The sequence below is a fragment of the Pithys albifrons genome, chromosome 1 (assembly GCF_047495875.1).
Source record: "Pithys albifrons albifrons isolate INPA30051 chromosome 1, PitAlb_v1, whole genome shotgun sequence".
Taxonomy (NCBI): Eukaryota; Metazoa; Chordata; class Aves; order Passeriformes; family Thamnophilidae; genus Pithys; species Pithys albifrons.
In genome coordinates, this window is record NC_092458.1 from 123,895,580 (window position 1) to 123,920,488 (window position 24,909).

Sequence of the window (24,909 nt, forward strand, 5' to 3'; positions counted from 1 at the left end):
AGGGAAGTTACCAGGAGTTACCTGCTCTGCAGGAGCACTGTGAGTCCATGGACTGCAAGAAGACATTCAGAAGTGAAACACTGAATTTCCACATGACCCAGCTAATGGAGAATATAAAATAGTGCACAGCTTTGGGTTGGTCTGACCAGGAGTCCTTTTTACACAGTGGAAGGAAACCAGATCTCCTTAAAGTGAACTACAAAATCAAGCTGGTTTTATACCAGGAGCTGATCCTGTGGCATCTCAGGATCCAGAGCAGGCAGGAAAAGCAGGGTGTCAGCTCTCCCCTTCCCACTCTCTCTGCTGGGGTCTGCACTCAGCTGGAGGATTGCTCAGCCCCCTGAGTGGGAGATGAGGCCCCAAGGATTAGGAGGCAGCTGGAGATGAATTGGGTGTCACTGCAGAACTTGGAACAGGGTCTGCCTTGGGGCAGCTCTGCCAGAGTCCAGTTGCAGTGATCCTGCATCCCAAAGGTTGGGCTCGATGATCTGGAAGGTGTTTTTCTATGATCCTGTGTGTCACTGTGTTGCATTCAGGGATTTTCAGCTCTGTTGTCCCCATGGGACACCTGGAAACAAGGATTTCCCAGGACCTAGTGGGTGGCAGAGCCATTCCCATGAGCAGAGCAGGGTGGATGAGCCTTTCTATCCTCTGCCCTGCACTGGGGGAGATGGAGCAGCACCCGTGGGACAAACACCCAAGGCCCCAACAAGCAGCACTTGGTGTCCTCTGGGTGTGTCTGGTAAAGTGCATTTCACCTTCTTCAGGTCAGAACAGGAGGTGAAAAGTGAACTGGGTTTTACTGCTGTCTTTGTGTGGAAAAAATGCAGGTTGAATGCCAGCAGTCATCACCAGCTACAGAACAACACTCCAATTTCCTTTATTTTTTTTTTCTTAAGGAGTGAGAGAAGAAGGCGTTGGGAGAGGGTGAGGTCATCTGCTTCCACTGAATAAGGCTGCAATGAGCTATCACCATTTCTTGTTCTTTTTATCATACCAGAATCCCTGGTCAGAGGGCAGGACCTTTACAGCTGGAATTATCTACCCAGTGCTTTCAGCTGTCTGTGACTGGTTGTTTTAAAATTCTAAGGGTTTAAGAAAAAATAATACATTCTGATGGGGTTTAGTTTTTCTTTCCATTTTTAAGGGTTCTATTTCTAAGCTTTTCTCTTTGAGCAAAAGCTCAGAATCCCTGGACACCAGGAATTATGTCTTTTAGGAAAACATAAAATGTTGGGAGACTCTAAGAGTGAAAGGGCTATGCCAGCAGTGGATCCTGAGTGGTCCTTTACATGTGGAATTTTATTCTGGTTGGTACTATGGAAGCAACTTTTTGCCTTTCTTACTTAATTTTTTAGCACTCCTAAGCAAAGACCTGGGACAGGGACTGTGTTTTGTTTGCACAGCTGGGAGTTTTGAGGTTCCCTCTGACTGCCAAGAGCTGCAAAAGGACAAATAAAGTTATAAAACTAAAAACTGACTATCATACTCTGACCAGGAAGGGAATTGCCAGTGAAACCACCTCATTTTAATGGCTGGACAGAGCTGTGAAATAAGGGGAGAACATGGAAGATTTGGGACTGTTTATGGCATTGAGGCATTTGCTTTTGAAATATGTGTCTTTTTGTGACTTCCTTTCCTTGGTAAGAAAGAGACATCCAAAAAACTGATTGTCTTCAATCTGTTTGCTTCTTCCCTAAGAAAAAAAGAACATAAATTCCGAAATCAAAGCGTCAGTAGCTCAGGAATCCAGGAATGAGGCTCATGGACAAATGGTGTAAGCAGGGCAAGACTTCATTAACATATTTGGAGTTACACCCACTTATACCCAGTGTGGCTTGGGCCCTGAATCAGCAATTCCCCAATGACCAGCCTGCATCAAACTCCTGCTCAGTTTGGCCTATTCCATCTGACATCTGCATCCTGCCTCTGAGTGGCCTGTCACACTTACTGCACATCCCATCACACCTGCCCGGGCAGGCACAGGCAATTGAGTTTATTGTTTAAAAAAAAAAAAAAATTAAAAAAATTTAGTCACATATCATCAAGAAAAACAACATTGTTTTAGGACTCTTATCTCTTCACTCCCAAATATCCTGTTTCTTCGAGCTGCTGTGGCCAGGACCAATAGAAACCTCTTCCTGCCATTGGCTGACTTCATTTCCCAGAGTTAGCACAATCTCATCCGCTCTAAACAACCTCATCAAAACTTCTTTCTGGTCAGAGCGAAGCAATAATTATTATTAGCCATTATTAGGGATCAATAATCTTTGATCACATTATGGCAAGCACTATTAAGGTAAGAAAGGGGCACCTTTTTTTTGTCGGTGGTTTTTTTTTTTTCGCCTGGCGTGTTCTTTGGGTTTCCTTTATCAACCTAGATAAGTTGGAATTGGGCAACACCCCCACTGCCACAATAGAGGACAACAAGATTTCCTTTGTACTGCACAGTAAATTTCCTTTTTCCTACTCCAACCATCCGCAAGGCTTAAAAACTTCAAACTCGGAAAAAAAATTGGGGTTTTTTTGAAATTCGCCGTTCGGTGCCGCGGATTGCAAAGGCGAAGCCCTTTTTTTTCAGAAATTTTCTTGTAGGTATCATTTGGACAACTTGGATGTGTTTGTGGACATGCCACGAGGGGAGAAGGGTGTGCACTGGAAGGCAAAAAGCGGGTTCCTAAGAGCTCTAAACTTTTGGATTCTTGGAGATGTTTCTCTTGTGGATGGGGACCCAAATTTAAGCGAGCGGGAAGGAGAGAGGCACCAGCTCTTGTTTCTGTCTCATGCAGGTGTTAATTATGTGTTTTTCTAGAACCTCTTTTATCCTTTTGCTGGGGGACCTTTCTGAGTGTGGTGGTGGGAAGATCTCCTGGGTGTGTTGGTTTTTTGCTTTAATTTCTTTGGACAATAAAATGCTCTTACTGGTGTTAATTATGTGTTTTTCTAGAAACTCTCTGTCCTTTTACTGGGGGACCTTTCTGAATGTGGTGGTGGGAAGATCTCCTGGGTGTGTTGGTTTTTTGCTTTAATTTTTTGGACAATAAAATTCTCTTACTGGCGTTTAACTCGATCTCAGTGCATGGTTTGTTAATTTTTATTTATTTATTTTTTTTTAAGACTGGCTTTGCTGAGTTTTTCAGGTTGTGTCACTTAGAAAGTTGAATAAATCTATATGTCTTGTCTGTCTAGTTTTTGCTCCTGTGTTGCAATGGGCAGCAGTTACTGACACGGCAATAGATGTGATTGTTGCAGAAATGGAACTCTTTGTGATAGTAAAACTTCATTTTACATAAAGAGCATGTTCAGAGAGGACTCTGTGGTGTTGCATTATGAGATTCGAGGTCAAGGTATTTGTTTTCTTTGTGGTATTGTCTGTTTTCTGTCCTTTTCTGGTTATGCCAGAGATTTAATAAGAGGTGTGGAATAGCCTGGCTGTTGGCTCAGGGAAACTGCAGTTGGATTTCTCAGTCTCTTCTGCTTCAGTGTTTCCATTTTAGAGACCATTTGATGCTTTTTGTTACGGTTTTTGAAATCTGAAAGTCTTGCCTGAGGTCAGTGTGATTAAAAAGTCTTAATGAACCTTTTCTTTTTGTGGTCACTGATGAGTTCACGAGGCTTCAATAGAGACACAGGTCTGTCTCCTCTGAATTGCTGCTCAGTATCTATTCAGTGCTAAGGAGCTCCTGAAACTTTCCCTTTGGTTTTGCTGTGGATTTTGGAGCATAAAGGACACGACTTTCTGAAAATCTTCAGGTTCAGGGAGTCAGGTTTTGGCAAAAAGAAAGGCTGTGTCCTGAGGTGATAACACTGCATTTTGTGGCTGTTAATCAGAATAAACTTTTGATGCTGATAGGGAATTAATTTTCCAAAATAATGGCACCATGATGTTATTTGCATTCTGAGGAGCTCTTGTTATTCATTTTTCTTAATGTTTTTGCATTGGATAAATTGAAACGGGGTAAAATAAATTGTAATAGGGTAAAAGATTGTAAACAATACCTCAGGGTTGTTATTTTACTTTTACCTGACAATTAGGGAGATGAGAGGAGATGATGTGCAGCCATGTTTTATGCAGCCTGGTAATGCAGAGCAGTCAGCAAAGCCTCCTGAGTGGAAAAACTTCTCTCTCCTCATCTGGAGTGTAAAACTTCCAGGGGGAAACAGGCATCTCAAAAGGCTGAGGATTTTGGTGCCAAAGGTGCTGGAAAGGCCTTTTGTGCTGAAGAAACACATTTATTTATGCAACTACAAAATATAAAATGATTGGAAAGAAATGACAGGTGCTTTGTACTTTAGATCCAGGAAATCTACTCTGACATGACCCTAAGCCAGTCCAAAGAGTTGCAATTCCTCTTCTGTAAGGAGTGTGTAAAGAAGTCATTTGACTGAGAGGTTTCTGAAATAAAGGAATTCCTTTTGAAGGCCAGACAGGTGTTTGTTAACTTTTGCTAATCAATTATATATATGTTCAATGATATACATATATATATTTAATAGAATTTAATGGCTTGTGTTGTCTGCTGGCAAAGGGTGTCCCATCCATCCCCACTCTGGGATCCAAGAGGCTGTGGTCAAGGAAGGTGGAGTGCCTTATCTGGCATCCCCATGCCAGGAATTCACTCTCTTCTTCAGGGAGGTTGTGGAGTCATTCAGTGCCAAACCTGGGCGGTGAATGGTTGTGTTTTTGTTCCTACCTGGGCAGAAATTTCTCGAAACACACCCACGTGCAAAGGTGACCTTCCAATGGAGTGTCTGATCCCTCCTTTTCCTCTCACAAACCTGCAGACAGACCCATGAGACACTTGTAACTCCTGAGGGATCTGTCTGGCTTCCCTGGGGCTAAGTGGCCTCTCTGAGAACAAGCATTTGTGTAAGATTTTGGGTGCTGGGTTTGACATCCCCAGTGTGGTTTTCCAAGGAAATGTGTCCCCTCCTTGTCCCCTGCCCTCCTTCTGCTGCCCTGTGAAGGGGAGAGCGCCGTGGTGGAAGGTTTCTCCTGAGGAGAAGGAGGCAGAAGTGCCTTTTTCCCAGGCTCTGACATGGAAGGATAACTAATCCTGACTTTCTTGCTGTGAGAGTGGCTGTCCTTGCTCAGACCAGGAATCTCTCCCTGTGACTGGGAGCAGGGACGGCTCCGGCGTGAGAAACGGCGGAGGGAGGGGAGCGGTGCAAAAAGGTGCCTCCACTCCAAGGATTTTGGGTTTGGTACAGTCAGGGGGCTGATGTTTCTCACTCCAATACCTGCTGCACACACAGCTGACCTCGCTGTTATGTTTTCTTGGCGTTTGAAGGATAAAATGTGGTTTTCCAAGTGCAGAAATTCCCTTAAGAGCCAGGATTTCAGCGCTAAGGTGACACGTTCCCTCCTGGCACAAGCAGGATCTGACAGCTGTGTGCAGAGTACTCTCTCAAATCCATACAATTCTGAGTGTCCCTGTTACTGTCAATACAATTTTAGAACATCTCCAGGGCTTCTGAATTAGGCATCAGCCTTTTTTTTAGTAATTTGTGGGGGTTTTTAATAGAACGGACCAAAATTATTTAAGCATTACCTTGGGATGAAGTAAAAATAATCATCCTGAAGGTCACTCTGGGTTTTTTTTCCCATTATCCTATAGTGGAGAAAAGATCATTAAACAGAAAAGCACAACTGAAATTCTATTTCCTTGCCATGTTCAAGCCTGGTTATATTTCTCTCTTTGCCTGCCAATGCAATTACATTTATTAAAACTCTTCAGTAAGTGACCTTGACTTTGCAAGGACTTATTGGTAATACTTGTGGATGTTTCTTTTACTTTCATTTACACCTAAATATGCTCATGCCCACTTTTTATTACTGGTTTCTAATGTGCTGTTCATGTGGAATCCTTGATTTCTGGCAGACAAAGTCTGTGTATTTGATAAAGGACAGGAGAATCTTTGTGGTTTCTGAGGCTTTAAAGGGTATGGACACACTGATTAAAGCAGAATAAGTGGCAAGATTTATTTCTGAGTCATTCTGTGCTTCTCCCTTTGGTGTTACTTTTCTCTCTCTTTCTTTTAGAAAATCTGAGTACTCACTCAATTCCAAAGCCAAGGAAAGCTGGAGACAGTTAAGAAATAAATCTGTCCTGGGCATATGGAAATGTTTAAGTCTTTGTTTAAAGTTTTGCATCTGCACTGAATCCAACAGAGCTGATACAGTAATTTGTAAATTTGTTCCTTGCATTAAAACAATTAGAAAGATTATTATCTCTCCCCCCCTTTTTTTTTCCTCATCCCAGTTAAAAAACAATCCAATGATATATTTAATTTAAAACCTATAAATACTTCATTGGCTTTAGTGATGGGACACAACCCTCTTAAAACACAGAACACACCTGAGTGTTCAGGGGACTCAGAAGCAGGAACAGAAAAGTGTCTTAAACCACTTACCCTGATCCTGCCCTCCTTAATTAAGAATTTCCACCAATTTCGTGAAGATTTTGTTCCAATAAAGGCAATAGAATCAGACAATAAAATTATTGCCAGGTAAAATAGGGTTTCTGACCCAAATAAAAACGTACAATTTCAAGGCAGAAAGAGTCAGATAAAAACAGAAGAAGATGCTTTGGGGGATTTTTGTGTTGTTTTCTTTTTGCTTTTAATCAGCTGCTGTTTAACTCAATTTGGTTTGTGTCTTCATATGCCAGAATGAAGTGAAATATGAGGATTTTGCTTTCTAGAATTAAGTCCCCAGGCAAGGAACAACAGCTGGAAAATGCATAAGTTTGACCGTCTGAGTTTGTTGCTTTGTTTGTTTTTCCTTAACAAGCACTATATTACCCCTTAACAAAATGTTTTTCAGCAAGTTCCCCGAGTTACAAAAGGCCTTTCAGAAATATTGTTAAAAGAAACAAGTGCTCCTGGAGATGAAAGATAAATACAGAAGGAGTTTTGCAAAATGCCAAAAGGAGTTATTTATTTTCAGAGGGACAGTTTATAATTCAGTAAAAATAGGTAATGCTGTTTACTTAAAAAGAAATAGCCTTTATAATGCAAGGTTCTAAATGAAGCCTACAGAATTATTTGAAAATCAGGGGAAAAAAAAGAATTTGGATTTGTATTATCAATTGTATTAGATAATACTTGTATTATCAATTTTGACAAAATAAGGGTGATAGAGTAGAAAATACCACATGCAGTGCCCAAACCATGTCCAGGTAACAAGTTCATTGACTGCAATGTGATTTTTATCAGATTCATCTTTAACTATTAGAAATTAATTTCTTTTGGTAGATAATCAGACAGTCATTTTGCTGTTCTGGATAGATATTTGTGTGTTATAGAAGAAACTCTTGTGTTGAAAACACCAACAAAGATCCAAAAAACTTTGAAGCACTTACATGGAAATTGTATCACTTCTTTCCTTGAAGTGTTTTTGTTGTTGCAGGGATTATTTTCAATGTTGTAACCAAGCCTGCTGAGGTTGGATAACCCCGAGTTCCTCAATTTATCCCTGCTCCCTTCAAAGGGCTGTATAATCCTGTAAACAACTTATCACAGGGAACAGAGGGAGATGTCAGGAAATCTGGTGAGATTCAGGTTGGGTCACAGGGAAGTTCTCCTGCTCCTTGGAATGCATCCTTTGGCACTGCATTGCCAATTTTTGCCATGCACTGAGACATCCTATTGGAGAGATTGGAAAAGGATATTAGCGAGTAATAAACCAGTAATAGTCATAATTATTTTAATAACTCCTCGGTGTGATTGCCACTTCTGGTAATTGCCAAGTCATAAATGGAATTTGTTTCAAAGAAAAATGATCGAATTGACAATTATTGTCATAAAAATGTCATTGGACATTAAGAGGTAAAAAAGGAATGGTGAGTAAGGACACACCAAGTGGTCACCCACACACAGTGGACAAGGCAAACTGTCTTTTGGAATTGTGGATTTGGGAAATGAAGGGGAGGAAGGGATGCCCGAGGATGTGATGTCTGCCCCTCGCAATGCGTGTTTATTTGGAGTGTAAATCTCCAGTGCTGGGTGGGAAATGGTGTCAGCAGGGTGGGTAACCTTCTCACACCAGGAAAGGAGCCGACTTGCTTAGTCAAAGGTGTGTGTTGCCAACAGATTACAAGCACTGGGTATATGCAAATACCTGCAGGAAGGGGTGGGTCCCTCTTTTGGGGAAGTGGCAGAGCCCTTAAAAACTACCTGCCTGACTTAGGAGAGATGAGAGAGCGAGACACAGAGAATGCAGTGCCATAACTGGGGGCAACCAACCACAGGAGACTGGAAATGTTGTGTTTGACACATCCCTAATTGCAGCTGTGATGAGAGAAACAAGTAGCAGCACCTAATTCTACATGGAAGGTTTTGCAATGCTGGCCTGTAGGACTTTTTTTTTTTTAAACTTCATTCTTCGGAGTTGAAAAACATCTTTTTTTAGACTGTATGTTTATTACCTTGATAAACAGAAAAAAAGCTGCCACAGCAATTACCTTGATGATAAAGAGTCTGTAGACAGATACTTCCTGCATTCATTTCCTACCCAGATAAGTTGCCAAAATCAGGGACTACCAATACAGGAAATGCTTTCAATAGGAACTTCCTATCTGTTAATATCTAATTCACTGAAAAGATCTAAGCCCTTCTTGTTTGATATAAAAGTAAAGCTCTACCTGTTACTATTTAAACACTTAAGCCACAGTGCAAAACATCTGTTTGTGTAATAACTTCAGGACCAATGCTCTTCCCTTGGTTTATCAAGAATCAGATTTTTTTTCTCTGCAGTGGTAGGAAAAGTGCCCCTGCATTTTACAGTACTGAAAGTTGGGATGTTTCAAAATCAATATTGAAAATTGGGATGTCAGGTGAAAAATGAGCACCCTTGGCCCATTTCCTTGTTGCCTGAATCTTTTCCTTATTTGGGTACATCCCCAAATAAAATACACATTTCACAGCCTTTGAGGTGGAATTCTCCAACAAATAGTCCAGGGCATTTTCTGGATATCTTAAAAGATTCATGGCCATCTCTTGCAATCCACGTGTTCAACCAAAATGACTGAAACAGAAATTTTGCCTGACTTTAAAGAGAAATAAACCCACCACTAACCTGCATGTTTGAAGTTCTGCTAAGGAAAAGAGAAACCTGGAGCAAAAGGAAAGTAAAAAAAAAAGACAGAAACCCCCCTGGAAAATCATAACTTCAGGGTAATTGGTTTCAGGCCTGTGACTAGGATGAAACTGGCCAAAATGAAGCCAAAAGTATGGCTTGATTGGGGCCGGGGTTTCACCCAAGTTATTCAGGAGCTCAGCCCAAGTTTTCTGTGTTGTTTTGCCAGTGATTCCCCCTGGAATCATTCCAGGTTTCTGCCACTGTGACTGAGATTGGGATCTTGGCCTTTCCCTGGAGATTTGGGGGTTTTTGCTGATGTGGCTTCACACATATCACACCTTTTCACCTGGGAAGAGTAACCCCAAGTCCAGTTATCTCCTCAGATTGCTACATTCGTATTGTGGTCTCACAGGCTGGGATCCTGAGCTTGGATTTACAGAGATGATGGTGAACACATCACTTGGATCCCCAGGAGTGCTGGTCCTGTGGGCACCTGACCCAAAAGCCCCGTTCTGGAAGCTGGAAGTTGGTTTTGACAAGTAGCTGCCACGAGGCCATGGATGAGGAAGCTCTAGGAAGTTGCCCCTTGGCTTTGGGTTCACAGAGGTGTTGGGGAAATGCCCACTTGGTTCTGGAAGCAACATCCCTCAGATGTGGTTAGTGAGCTCTTATCTGCTCACATACATTTTTATTATTGTTAGTCCTTGGCACATTCCCACCAGCTTTCCTCATGCGTGAGGCATTCCCTTGGAAGTGCTCAAAATTGTTGCTTTTTACTAATCAGATCAACTCCCTAAAGTGGTGGCCAGAGACATTTTTCACATTATTTCCACACAGACATTACCTTTTAGAAAAATTTCCCTGTGATTTGTCATCGAGGCACCGTTACATCCACTGTTTTCATGGAATCCAGATTCTGATTGTTTAGTCTGCGTAAGAGGCGGGGGGAAAACGAGGGGGATCCTGTGCCTTTAATGTTGTTTATAACGGTTGGACAGAGCTTGTCAGGTGAAGGTTAATTGCTCTCCAGTTAAAGCAGTTCTCTGCACAGATGGGTTATCAGGGCTGAACACTCGTTACAAGATTAATCTCATTTCCGACAAGACTTCCCTTTCCTTCAACTGATTTTTGCTCAGCCATTGGAGCTGTCAGCGGCCGTTAAAAGGAGGGTGGGTTGCCTCGGGGATGTTAATCCTTGTGTGCAGCGAAACAATGCGAAGTGTGTGTCATATCGGCAGGGAACATCTTTAGGGGACAGCACATTTCGGTGCTGCTCTGAAGGTCGAGATTGGTAAACAACAGAAACAATCAGGAGCGTTTGTGAGAGCATCAACTCCAGCTGAGCCATCCACAGGCTGGTTTTTCATTCCTGTGCTCTTCTAAAGGTGGTATTTTTTTAGTTTAAAAGGATGTATTTTTGGGGGGAAGTTTTAAGCCACTGGTGGGATGTGGAACTCAGGACACTTCCATCCAATTGATTGATGGACGGAGCCTTCAACTGATGCTTGTTTAAGGAAAAGGAAATACATCATGGTGAGCACTCAAAGAAATTCAACCTCTGAGAGTTTTGTCTTGAGCTACAAATAAGCCTGTTGAATTTTCCACTCTCTCTAAGCTGGAGTAAATCAGAACTGGATCTGTTAAATCAATGGGCTGTGGAGGTGGATGTAAAGTGAGAGGAGAACCAGGCACATCGTGTTCTCAGCATAATATTGCCTTGCTAGCCAAGACTGCAGCAGATCTGCCAGTCCAGGCTCACCCTGAGCTGTTGGATGGACTGAGTTCAAGGAGGCTACGGCACGAACGCAAAAGTCTCACTGGAGCTTTGGGGTTATTTCAGGAGTTCTGAGGCAACCAAAATAACCCAGCTTGGCAAAAGCCTCTGCCTGCCAGGTTTCTTCCACGCAGCTTCAGTCAGTAAAGTCTAAAACACTAAACAAATTTTCAAGGCAACAAAAAGGGTTCCTCAGAGTTTCCTGTCCTGGCTTGGGATCAGCTCCATCCTGTTGATGGTGCTGAGTCTCTCCAGTGACTTCAGTGGACTTTGAGTCAGGCTGGGCTGCCTCAGCCAAAAGAATGAGCTCTGTGGAGGGTCTCAGGCTCCACATTATTCACTGGGTGGCTCTTGGAGTCGTGATCCATCAAGCCATACAGATGTGTGCTGGACTGGAAGCATCTGAGCTGTTCCCCTGGTGGATTAGATGAAGGGTGTGCAAACATATCTCATCATGCTGGACTCTGCAGTGGAGAGGTGACATCCCCCTCTCTTTTTATTGGACTAATAAGGCAAATTGAGCACATTTATACACCTGTGAGGACAGAGGTGTCTGTTCATGTCCAGTGTCAGGCAGGTTGAGTAGTGAGGAGATTTACATCCAGGGAGAAATCACAATATCATGTTATTGCTTCTCTTTTGGGGCAAAAAAAATAAGAAAAGGACGCAGTGAGAAAGATCATTGCCTTGTCTGATGGGTGCACTGCAAAAAAAGTCATCCTTGTTCCCATGCAGGGAGGTCCTGCATAGTTAGAAGAATAAATTTGTGTGCATTGTTAGGAATATTATTTTTTCTCCTGAAGGTCTCAATTGAAAGAGTTTATTTTTAATTTACATTTTATCGACATCTAATAAAACTAACAAATCGTATAAAAATAGGTTTTGTTATAAAACACCTCTCTACAAGTGTCTGACAATTCCTTAATTTTCTTTTGTGTCTTCTTTTAGTCATCTACTAACCTTACTGCTGAATTCTTAGGGTTTGGATTTTCTTTTTTTAAATACTAGTGAGATTAAAAACACATTTTCCTTTGATTTTTGAATCCACAGGATTTAAGGAATTGTACTTGCTGCAGTTATAAAGCTGAAGTGAGAGGTGGACAGGAATGTAACCTCTGTCATCCTCTTCAGCAGGAAGAGCCAAAGAAATTCAAGCAAGTGAATTCCATTATTGGTTCTAATAAGATAGGAAAAGTGCACAGTAAACCTTTAGAATGCCAACAAAATCAGTGGTGCTTTATGCCAAAGGAGGCAAATTTAGTAGAGAAAGTCTTTAAATGGACCAGGTTGAATTTTTTTTTAAAGAAAGAGTCCTTAAGGTTTGGTTGTTAAATCTCTGCTTAGAGCCTTGAATGAAGATCTGGATTTTTCAAGTTGCTGATCAAATTGAGAGTTCTGCTGCCACTGCTCAGTGAGAAGAAACTCCCTGAGAAGTTCTCCATTCAGTTCTGATGGATTTTTGAAGATGGATGTTCACTTACAATTGGAAAGTGTTGTTGTTACACCCCTTACCTGCCAGTTCCCTGATGGGAGGAAACCCTTCCTTGGCAGTACTGCCTTTCTGGGAACAGTAAGGGAAATTGAAAGTGCTCAGATCTTTTTCTTCTTAATAAAAATCTTAGTTAGGGAAAATAATATAATCTTCCCTTTGAGAGTGGTCAGGCCCTGGCACAGGTTGGGCAGAGCAGCTGTGGCTGCCCCATCCCTGGAAGTGTCCAAGGCCAGGGCTTGGAGCACCCTGGGCTGGTGGGAGGTGTCCCTGCCCATGGCAGGGGTGGCACTGGATGATCTTTAAGGTCCTTTCCAACCCAAACCATTCTATGATTCTGTTCATTTTATTTTCTCAATTTGAATGGAAAGCATTAGATCCAGATGTTCAAAATGGGATCACAGTGAACTACAAATTGCAGAACTGCTTGTTGGGCAGGTGGGTTGCAGCTTTGACAACTGCAATACCATTTTTTTAAAACAAGGCATTTCAATAGATGTTAAAAAAATTTTGAAGTACAGCATAAAAATATCTATGTAAATTACTCACTTTTAACTTTCTCTGTAATGGTGTCCAGATCATGTGAATGTTAAATCTTACACAATCCCAGGATCCCTGAGATTGGCAAAGCCCTGCCAGCCCCTGGAGCCCACCCTGTGCCTGATGCTCACCTTGGCAAAGCCCTGACAGCCCCTGGACCCATCCTGTGCCCGATGCCCACCTTGGCAAAGCCCTGACAGCCCCTGGACCCATCCTGTGCCCGATGCCCACCTTGGCAAAGCCCTGACAGCCCCTGGACCCATCCTGTGCCCGATGCCCACCTTGGCAAAGCCCTGACAGCCCCTGGAGCCCACCCTGTGCCTGATGCTCACCTTGGCAAAGCCCTGACAGCCCCTGGACCCATCCTGTGCCCGATGCCCACCTTGGCAAAGCCCTGCCAGCCCCTGGAGCCCACCCTGTGCCACATGCCCACCTTGGCAAAGCCCTGCCAGCCCCTGGAGCCCACCCTGTGCCACATGCCCACCTTGGCAAAGCCCTGCCAGTCCCTGGAGCCCACCCTGTGCCACATGCCCACCTTGGCAAAGCCCTGCCAGCCCCTGGAGCCCACCCTGTGCCCGATACCCACCTTTGCAAAGCCCTGCCAGCCCCTGGAGCCCACCCTGTGCCCGATGCCCACCTTGGCAAAGCCCTGCCAGCCCCTGCAGCCCACCCTGTGCCCGATGCCCACCTTGGCAAAGCCCTGCCAGCCCCTGGAGCCCACCCTGTGCCCGATGCCCACCTTGTCCCCCAGCCCAGAGCACTGAGTGCCACAGCCAGTCCTGCCTTGGGCACCTTCAGGACTGGGCACTCCAGACCTCCCTGGGCAGCCCCTGCCAGTGCCTGCCCATCCTTTCCAGGCAGAAATTCCTGCTGCTGTGTCCCCTGCCCCTGCCCTGGCCCAGCCTGAGGCCGTGCCCTCTGCTCCTGTCCCTGTGCCCTGGAGCAGAGTCCAACCCCCACCTGGCTACTCCCTGACCTCTATTTAAGAGAGTTGCAGAGATCCAGAAGGTCTCCCTTCTTTGCTGTCTCCATGTTTGCTTTTCCCCCCACGTCTCCATCTCATCCCTGGTGTAACCTTGAAGAACCCAGACCAGACCAAATTCACTTGCAGGTATTTCTCTTCAGAGCCTGAGCCCTCACAATCAAGCTCTGCCAGGGGAAATTGAAGTTGGAGATGAGAAAGAAATTCTTTGCAGAGAGAGTGCTCAGGCATTGGAATGGGCTGCCCAGAGAGGGAGTGGATTCCCCATCCCTGGAGGTTTTTCAGCTGAGCTTGGCCGTGGCACTGAGTGCCATGATCTGGTAAAGGGACTGGAGTTGGACCAAGGGTTGGACTCGATGATCTTGGAGGTCTTTTCCAACCCAATCCATTCCATGATTCTTTTTCACGGAGGTTTTGTGAGGCCTCAATCTCTGCCAATCTCATCTGCTTCTTGAAAGGTACAATTCTTGCCAATCCACACAATTTTTTATCAAGAATTTTGTGATATTTAGTGGTTCAAGGGCAGTTTATTGAATTATGTGAACGCTTGAACTCTCTGTTTCACTGACAAAGGGCTCTCTAGTTCTGCAGGATTTTCATCAAAAGCCAGGACACAGACACAAAGCAAATTGCTTTTAAGTCCCTTTTGTTTCTAAGGCCTGACTTAAAAACTTGGACCATTTATAAAACAATTTCATAAATCTTGACCCCATCCTAAGTGCACAGGTAGATCTGATATGAAACAAGTGCCTTTTTTAAGGGGCTGGGGGAGTCAGGCACTCAGTAACCTGGAATTTTAAGATGCACATTTTAATTACCAAAAATCATGAGTTAAACACATTTCTAGTCATGTTTCAGATTTGGGATTCAGGTCATTTTTTATCTTCATGTGTCCAATATTACATCTTACTCCTGAAGGTGTTAAGAAGTAAAGCTATTGTAGAAATGCACTTTCTGTACAGTAACTACCAAATCTTCAGCTCTTATTTTAAAACCTGCCAATATCCAATTTTTGTAATAGCAAAAGGTCTGTGTATATCTTAGTAGAAATTTTCTCTCCAAATATTGCAATTTAGGGGGCCTGGAGGCTTTTATGGCACTGGAGAGGATCAGTTAAGGGAGCTTTAGGTTGCGGGAGCTTTAGGTTGCTTGAGAAAGCTTGAAAATATTGCAAAATGTTCTGTATGAAAGTCTGAAGGTGGATGTAGAAAGGAGCGGGATGGGATATTGAAATTAAGGTGACAAAAAAGGATATTATATTTTTTGTCAGTAAAAAACATTCAGAATTCACCATGACATGAGCTTAAAAATCATGGAACTTCAGGGATTAATGTATATTCTCTTGTGTGTTCTATCTGTCTTTAGGCTCTTCTTTCACTGAAATGAAAACCAAGACTTTTAGTTTTTGGCTGAGTCTTGAATTTAGGCCCAAAGGAACCTGAGGTTCAGGAAGGTCATGAAAAGTTGGCAGCTCCTGTTGTTAAAAAGGAAGCCTGATAATTCCTCAGGATTATCTATTTTAAAATCCTGTGTAAATAGGACTGAGATGATGCTGAAAATTAAATTCTTTAGTCTGGTAATGACATTAAAACTGGATGCTGAGGAGGAGCAAGAACAGCGGAATTTTATTTAAAATATTTTATAACTATTGAGAAAGCACCTGGAACAGTAAAAGTCATTGTCAATGAGTGCTGGGAAAAAAACAACAAACCAAAACCAAAGGGAAAAGTGGGAAAACAAAATCAGTCAAGGAAGTACTTTGAGTCATGAAGTGCCCTGAGGAGGACAAAGTTTTTGACTTCTCGAAACTCTCAGGGCCACTATCAGAAAAGGAAAACAAAGCTATTATACTCTGAATTTTCCTGACAGGGAATATAAACTGTAATCCCCAGTATTGCAGAGACCCTTTACAGTCACCAGGCTTGTGTAAATAAATGAGAAGGTGGCCAAGCAAAGGAAAGCAGAAGCCAAAACTTCCAAGAAAGTCACGCTTTGCAAGCAAAGAACTCCTGTGCAAAATGTTGCCTTGATTGCCTCGGAGTTTCTCAGTTTCCTTGGCTGGCTTTGATGTTTTCCAGGTGGCCAAGAAGGCCAAGGGGATCCTGGCCTGGATCCAAGCTAGCATGGCCAGCAGGCCCAGGACAGTGACCCTTCCCCTGGACTCTGCCTTGGGGAGGCCACACCTTGAGTGTTGTGTTCAGTTCTGGGCCCCTCAGTTGAGGAAAGAGATTGAGGGGCTGGAGCGGGGCCAGAGAAGAGCAACGAGGCTGGAGAAGGGACTGGATGTGGCACTGAGTGTCCTCTTAAACACCTCCAGGGACAGAGAATCAACCATGTCTTGATCCAACCCCACTGTGATCACCAGCCCAGGGCACTCTGTGCCCTGGGCTGGTGATCACAGTGGGGTTGGATCAAGGGTTGATGATCTCAGAGGTCTCTTCCAACCCAAGTGAGAAGAGAAGAGCAACGAGGCTGGAGAAGGGACTGGAGCACAAGTGCTGTGGGGAGAGGCTGAGGGAGCTGGGGGTGTTTAGCCTGGAGAAGAGGAGGCTCAGAGGTGACCTCAGCACTGTCTGGAACTGCCTGAAGGGAAGTTCTGGCCAGGTGGGGGTTGGTCTCTTCTCCCAGGCACTCAGCAATAGGACAAGGGGGCACGATGGGCTCAAGCTCTGCCAGGGGAAATTGAAGTTGGAGAGCAGAAAGAAATTCTTTGCAGAGAGAGTGCTCAGGGATTGGAATGGGCTGCCCAGAGAGGGGGTGGATTCCCCATCCCTGGAGGTTTTTCAGCTGAGCTTGGCCGTGGCACTGAGTGCCATGATCTGGTAAAGGGACTGGAGTTGGCCCAAGGGTTGGACTTGATAATCTGGGAGGTCTTTTCCAACCCAATCCATTCTATGATTCTGTGATTCTATGATCCTTCCCAGGGCTCACCAGCAGAACCCTCCACCCTCACAGACTTCAGCCTGCTTTTTAATCATTAATATTCTTTTCTTCTCTCTGTGTCTTTAATCTCATTTTGCTCTATTTCATCTCTTCCTCTGTTTTCTTTTTAACTCAGGTTGAAGTTTCTTTGCTTTATTTAATCCTTGGCTGTCCTCAACTTCTCATCACGTTTCTGAAGGACAAGAGCTGGTTTTGTAATCTTTGTCTCCTGCATCTTGGAGAGGGCATTTAGTGACAGGACAAGGGGGAATGTTTTTAAACTGCCAGGGCGTAGGGTTAGATGGGATATTAGGAATAAATTGTTCCTTGAGAGGGTGGGCAGGCCCTGGCACAGGGTGGGCAGAGCAGCTGTGGCTGCCCCATCCCTGGGAGTGTCCAAGGCCAGGCTGGACAGTTGGAGCAACCTGGGCTGGTGGAAGGTGTCCCTGCCCATGGCTGGAGATGGCACTGGGTGATCTTTAAGGTCTTTTCCAACCAAACCCCTTCTATGATTCTGTGATCATCACACAACCATCTTCCACCTTTTTCCACCAGAAACTCTGTTCACCTGACTCTTGTTAAAATGTCTGTAAGGTTAATTTGCATATGGGAAAATTCTCTCTGAATAAAGAAAATAAGGCATGAAAAAGGTTCCCAAACCTTCTTTTTGTATGATCAGCAGCCTGTTGTTGCTGGACAGGACATTTTACCTTTTTTAATTCCCATGTTGTAACTCCAGAGGGATCAGACAGTTTATAACTCCCTGGCAGGAGGGGGCAGTGAGAGGGGACAGGTTTTTCTACCATGTCTCAAGTGAAAGGATGAGAGGAAATGGCCTTAAACTGCACCAGGGCAGGTTCAGATCAGATATTAGAATTTTTTTTTCCCTTCAAGAGTGATCAGGGCATGAAATAATTGTCCCAGGAAGTGATGGAATCACTGTCTCTGGAAGTGTCCCAGAGGTGTCAGGATGTGGCCCTTGGGGACACGGATTAGGGGTGATTGTGGTGGTGGAACTGGATGATCTTGAAGGTCTCTTCCAACCTTGGTGATTCTCTAATGACTCACAGCAAGTTTTGTCCACATGATCCGAGGGGTCAGGACCTGGACAAAGGAAGGGAGACTTTGCAACTCTATCCACAGATTCTCTCTGGGACTTGAAAAAATCCCTCTGTATTGTCAGAAACAGCTGTTCTTTTTCAGGTTCCCATCTGAGACACTTTCGTTGTGATTTTCAGAGCTTTTCCATTTCCCACAGAATTGTTGTATTTAATAACTTTTAAGGGCTTCTAATAACTTTTAAAGGCTTTAAATCTGACTTGAAACGGGCCATGATTCTGCTCAGCTGCTAAAATTGCACAGTTGGTGCTGGAGTTATTCTAGTGCTTTGAGAAATATCTATTAATTAGAGGCTATTAACTCCTTATTTGCAAATAGTTCTACTTATGGCAATAGAAGTGCTCATGTAAAAGGTCAATGTGGAATGCAAAATTTTCAGTTTTAAAATGAGTGGTGTGGTTCTCATTGCAAGAATTGATGATTTCACTGACAGCTGGGAAAAAATGGGAAAAGTTAGAAAAGTATCCTCAAGAATGTTACTTGAAATGCAGAATCAGGAGCTCTGAACTTTGAAAACTGTATAAATAAGAGCAATGACTGATTTTAAAATATTACATGTCCATGCTACAAATACATTATTTAGTGTACTCAGTGTGCTAAAACTCTTTCTTAGAATACAAGGAGATGTGACAGGAATGTCAAATGTTTCTAGCAAACATTTTCTCCACAGTTGTGACTGAAGCCTGAAGCTTCAGAGGGCAATAAACAGCTTTAAAACATGCCTGGTCAGTGATGAAATGCTCAACATGAGGAAGCAAAAATCTTACTGAAGCCTTAGATCTGTTTTCCATATTCTTGCAAAAAGAGTTGGTTTCTGGAGATCTGTTTTCAATTTCAGTCTCACTGGAAGTGTCTTATAATAAAGCTTTCATATATTTTAAACACATTGTGAAGAGTCAGCATTCTCCTGGTAAGAACAGTTACATGTTTCTCTTAGCTCTGATGGAGCAAAATTAGCTTGCACTGAACCATAATTTGTTTTGGTAAAATCAGGGTTTGAAATCCTCAGCAATGAGTCTGTGCTGGGCTGGCTGAGGAATTGCAGTGTGAGAAATTCCTGCTTTGACAAAATGCTGAGTTCAGACACAGATACCAGAAAGATGGAGAGAAACTGTTTCCAAGGGCCTGGAGTGACAGGACAAGGGGGAATGGCTTCAAATTGATTGAGAGTAGGGTTTGATTGGGTATTGGGGAGGGTGGGCAGGCCCTGGCACAGGGTGCCCAGAGCAGCTGTGGCTGCCCCATCCCTGGGAGTGTCCCAGGCCAGGTTGGGCAGGGCTTGGAGCACCCTGGGCCGGTGGGAGGTGTCCCTGCTCATGGCAGGGGGTGGAATGAATGATCTTTAAGATCCCTTCCAACCCAAACCATTCCATGATTCTTTGATACCCAAGGCTGGGCACCTCCATGGCCACGTGCATCACAGTCACCTACTTGACTTGCTGGTGCTTCAATCCCCCACAACTACAAAACCCTCATTGCCTGGATGTGTTCCAGTTGAACTGAATGATATATTAAGTAAAGTCTTAAGACTTTCCCTGGTCAAATTCCAATCCTTAGGCTGTCAAGCTCTCAGAGGGGAAATAAAACATAAAAAACCCACCTTCCTGCTCTCATGTCAAGTGCTCTTACCAATTTACTGTTGCCTTTGGCTTGGCTCAGCTCTTGACAATTCCTGACATTGTGGAAACCAAGCCCCAGCATTCCAGTAGGGCAGGAAGATTCTGCACTGGAGGGATGAGGGTCCCAGGTATCTGTGGCAGGGAGGGTTCAGGGCTCACTGGGGACTGCAGGAGGCCACCATCCATATTGCACATTGCATTTGCTCCTGCATGTCCTGCCCACTGTGTTGTCCAGGCATGGTCCTGGTCAGTCAAAGGGCATCTAAAAGTGGAGAGATCCCTCTTGGTGTGGACATAGAGAGGGAGCTCAGCTAGGGCAGAGCCAGAGAAAGCAGCTTCAGAAGGAGACCAGACAGGGATGAGTTGTCCAGATGGTTTTAGCTGCTTCCAGGCTGTTCTGTGTTGCTCTTTTGCTTTTTCTTCTCCTTTCATCAGTCTTTTCACCCCCACTCCACTTCTTGCCTGCCATGCATGGTAAGCCTTTCATTATTTATTATCTCCTCCTCATTCAAATGGCAAAAAAACCTCTGGCACAACTGTGACAGTCACTCTGGTCACACAATTAATTAATTGTGCTTTGTATCTATCCCTCAACTCTCTGTGAGCTGCAAGCATTTTGTGACAAGGTACATCTGAGCTTTCCCTCAGTACTGGGTCCAAGACAGCAGAGTCCATTTCTTTCTTCATCTAACACTGCATAAAATTCCTGGTTAGTAAATCCCACTGAAGCATTTGAAAGGTGCTTTTTGGAGCAGTACTGTGGCAGTTTAATACAAGCCCACAGCAGGAAGTCAGCACATTGTGACATGAGTGTTGCCCCACATCTCCTTCTCTGTAGATGACACCTTTCATGGTCATGCCAGGTCTTGCTGACACATTGTGATGTTTGGGACCGTGGGGTTTAATTGCAGTGACTGCAATGTCTGTGGTTTTGCATCTTTTATCAACAGAAAAAAAGAAATGAACCACATCTTTTTTCTCTGCAGAAGCAGCATCTCCCTACCCAAAGATTTTGAAGCTTGTCAGATTCTTGATTTCATAAAATCATGGAATGCTTTGGGTTAGAAGAGACCTTGAAGGTCATCCAGTTCCACCCTGTGCTACGGGCAGGGACACCTTCCACAAGCTCAGGTTGCTCAGAGTTCCATCCAACCTTGAACACTTCCAGAGGTGGGACAGTCAGACCTTCTCTGGGCAACCTGTGCCAGGGCCTCCCCACCCTCACAGGGAAAAATTTCTTACTATTATCTGATCTAACCCTGCCCTCCTTCAGTTTGAAGCCATTCCCCCATGTCCTAGCACCACATGTCCTCATCAAAAGTCCCTCTCTAGCTCTTTTGGAGCCCCTTTAGGCACTAGAAGGGTTTCCAAGGTCTCTCCAGAGCTTTCTCTCCTCCAGGCTGGGCAGCCGCAGCTCTCTGATCCTGTCTCCAGATCAGAGATGGTCCAGCCCTGGGATCATCTTCATGGACCCCTCTGGAACTGCTTCAACAGTTCCTTGTCTTCCTTATTTTTGGGCCCCCAGGGCTGGAGCAGCTCTGCAGGTGAGGTCTCACCTGAGTGGGCAGAGGGACACAATCCCCCCTGCCCTGCTGCCCAAGGTGCTTTGGATGCAGCCCAGGACAAAAAAACATTGTTGTTGTGTTGATTCTAAAAATGCTTTTGCTCTTACTTGAGTAGTCCTCGTGGACAGAAAGGCTGAAATAATTTGTTCCTTCCTTACTTTTATTCCTCCTTTCTGCTTTTATATCCTTGACAAGCCAAACACAGAAATCTGAGGATTTTAAAGTGGCATGGTAACATTTATCATTGACTTTCATCACATGTCTCTCCATGAGTGGTCTCCTTATTCCTGTGGGAGTTTAGTGCATAAGTTTCCTTGGTTTACTGAATAGCAGGAACTTTGGGGATTGCTCAGGTCAGCCAGGAACTAAATGAAGACCATCATCTGGTTTTCCCTTCTTACCGAACGACATCTATCATTTCCCTTTATTTAGTCCATGCTTTCATTTTATTAGATTGCAGAGAAGCATAAATGGTGTCTGTTTACATTCCTTACTGATTCGACTTGGAATTATGACCAAGTATGGCTCGAGTAGTCTATAAAAAGATAGGCTAGTTTCTGGCTCTCAGACATACGAAGGTGTTCCTGGAAGCTCCAAACCCAGAGCACAAATCAGACTCCTCGACGATTTTGAAACCTCAAATCCTTTGAAATAGTTGGCAACTCACCTGTTGCATATTTACAGTTACACAACTCACAACTCTTCCCCACTGTGACTTCTAAAAGTTGCTCCTTCCTTTTTGCTTCAAGTCCCTTGGCAGCATCCAACCAGCTTCGCTCCTTGCCTCTCTCCCTTCCCCCCTGGAATTCTCTCTCTCTCTCCTTGCCATGGCACATTGTTCTGGGGAAATGGGTTGTTTGGAGTTCACACTTTGTTTTCCTGCTGTTTTTCTGGGAAGCTGGACGTGGCACAAAAGATATGGGAACGGCTTGTAGGAAATGGGCTTGTTTGGGGAAACAATAAAAGAGAAAGATCCTGCAGACCTCTCTGCCTCTCCTGTGTGTTTGAAGGCCTGGGTTAGAGCATATAAGGGTATTTTGGGGGTCATTTCTCAATACAGTCCGAAGGAAAGTAAATCAGAATATTTTCTTTTAACATACCTTAATCTTTGCATCTTCCCATCTTCATTTCCTATAGTAATGTGTATTAGACACTTGATCTTATTAGTGAGGTGTGGGGAAAAACATCTTAATGGTTTCTATTGCTGTGGTAGATCTCACAATACTGGGCTTGAGAGTCTCTTCATTTGCATTGACTTTCTCAGTTCACTTTCCATCCAATGGCAGCAGAGGATCTTTTATGTCCTTCTGGAGTTAATGCTGGTGCCATTGCAGAACACACTCAACCCTAGAGCTGTAGGGCCTGGATTTTGAGGGATAACTTTGGCAATCAGCAGTTTGGAAGAAATATTGCCCCAGGGAAAAGCTGCAGGATTTCTCTTGTGGCCACATCAAAGATATCAACATGTGCATTTTCCTTTTCTTCTTCACATGTAAAATTAAAAATGGGCCACAACCTGTTTCTGCTGAGATTGAGCAGAGAGCAGGGTCACAGAGCCACAAGTTCAGGGAAACATGGAAGGGTTTGAGGTGAAAGATTAGATTTGTGAGGCAGGTCTCCTGAAAAGGGAGAAAGAATGAAACAATTGAAAATTTCCTGAAGTAATTGTTTATATTTCATGATTGTGGGGTTTGGGATTTTATTTAGAAAGATGTTGCGTAAATAAAGTGATAAGAACTCAGTTTAAAAGCAAAACCACAGGTTTAATTTGGATTAAATTTTTTTTTTTTTACTGTCACAAAGCAAATGGGTTTGTTGTGTGTGGGAGGTGTTTCCTGTTGGGACGGTTCTGTTTTGATTTATTTGGAGAGCAATAAGAAACATTCACTCCAGCCTTTGTCAATCATAGGTATGAAACAACATTTTTCTTCTATTCTCTCAGTCTGGCTACTTCTTTAACTGCAATATATCAGAAACTATACCAGTCTCTTTGATCTCATAGTCAATATTTGAACTAAAACATCTCCTTACTTTTTACTGGTTCAGCAGAGCAGGTTAAATATCCTTAAACAAAAGCAGACACTTGATTCCTATTTTATGAGCAGTCTCATGTGTGAGTCTTTACACCCACAGAAATGACTTAATGCTGTGACATTCAACCCTGTATTAATGTCATTAGTCATGGTTTGTGGCAGATGACTTAAATAACGAGTGCAAGAGTCTGAATCAAGATACTCCTTATAAACAATTATAGGAAGGTATGCTGGGCTATGCACTGTAAAGGTTATCGTGACAGGAAGTCATATTTTACACACACAGTGGGCATATTTGGAAAGTTCATTCTGAATTTAGAAAGATTACCCATCCAAGCAATATTCCATATGTTTGTGAAATGGGGAATAGCATGAGAAGCATATAATATATGTATATATCCAGTGTATACGTGGAAGGTCCAGAATAAAAGGTGTCTGAGGAAAAGAAAGGGAGAATAATGTAAACAGAAGATTTGCTGCTCCAAAGTTGTGCAGATTCACAAATGGCACACAATGTGCAAATTCACCATTAAGTGAATTTTTAAAAAGCAATAAAAATGGACATTTTAATTCCACTTAACTAATGTGGGATAGTCAGTAATAAACATAGACTCACAGAATGGCTTGGATGGGAAGGAAGCTCAAAGCCCATCCAGTGCCACCCCCTGCCATGGCCAGGGACACCTCCCACCAGCCCAGGTTGCTCCAAGCCCTGTCCAACCTGGCCTGGGACACTCCCAGGGATGGGGCATCCCTGTGCAACGTCTTTCAGTGCCTCTCCACCCTCAAAGGCAAGAATTGTATCAAGACAAATACATTTGGAAGTGAATAAAAACATCCATATGAATCAGGATGGCTTGGGCAGCATTTTCTAAAGCTTTCAAGCAAGGAAATAATGATGTGTTGAAGTGGCAAGCAATGTCTAAATAGGAAGGTGAGAGATGTAATGATGCACAAAGGTGCACACGGAGCAGCATCTGAACCCTTGCCAGCCTGGTGCAGCAGACAGGAGGATCTCCAGCTCCAAAGGGGTCCCTGAGGGGGAACCTGAGCTGCAGGACAGCAGCTCTGCAGGTGCCCAAGAGCAGGTCCCACTCCCTCTCCCTGGGCTGCTTCCCTGATCTGTTTGCTGGGTGGATCCAACAGGTAACACACCCAGAGGACACTCTTTTGATTTCCCTGATTTCTTTGCAGTAATTAGTATTTTGTGGTAGTATGCAGTAAGGTCATGGTGGCCAAAAAGAAGGGGACACAGCTCACAGGTGTCACACACGAGGTAGTTTATTAAATCACTCCATGAAGAAAGAAAAATAAAAGAAAAAGGCAAGCAAGAAAGAATAAAAGAGATACCCTCTAACTCTAAATCACACAATATATATTGTAAAATCCCACCCATAGCCAAGTTCTATAGGTTGTATCACAGTGTCTATAAACCTTATTACAGCTTCTAATTGGATGTTACTTTCTGCCCAGATGTTCCCTCTGCTGTGAAGAATTTATCTCTTTAGCATTCCTTTCTCATGGATAGCTTCTCCCAAAACCTTCTTACCTCATTCTGGTGTTGCTACCTTGCTGGTTTTTCTCACAAGACTAATTGAGTTCTCAGTGTTCACATCTCCATACCAAAAGGTACCTGCTACAAAGCCCAGCCTGTAACCTCAAAACTTTTCTTCACTCAAAAACCTTTTCTCTACCCTCACAGTATTTGGAGCTAAAATTGCCCTGGAAGTGGAGTCTTTGCAAGCAGGAAGTGATGAGTGATCCCCTCATCCCACTGCCTGCTC

At 43.6% G+C, this 24,909-nt stretch overlaps 1 protein-coding gene across 2 annotated transcripts in view; it reads left to right on the forward strand.

The window, feature by feature from the left end:
• The window catches only part of ERG (ETS transcription factor ERG), a 114,463-nt gene that overhangs the window by 42,314 nt on the left and 47,240 nt on the right, over nucleotides 1-24,909 (forward strand). The window contains exon 1 of one of the 2 annotated variants that reach the window (XM_071566832.1): nucleotides 2,181-2,299. The exons of the other annotated variant lie outside the window; for it this stretch is intronic. Coding sequence (XP_071422933.1) covers nucleotides 2,282-2,299 — 18 coding nt within the window. The 5' untranslated portion in view covers nucleotides 2,181-2,281. Of the gene's footprint in view, nucleotides 1-2,180; nucleotides 2,300-24,909 lie in introns of those variants that run through there. 2 annotated transcript variants of the gene reach the window in all.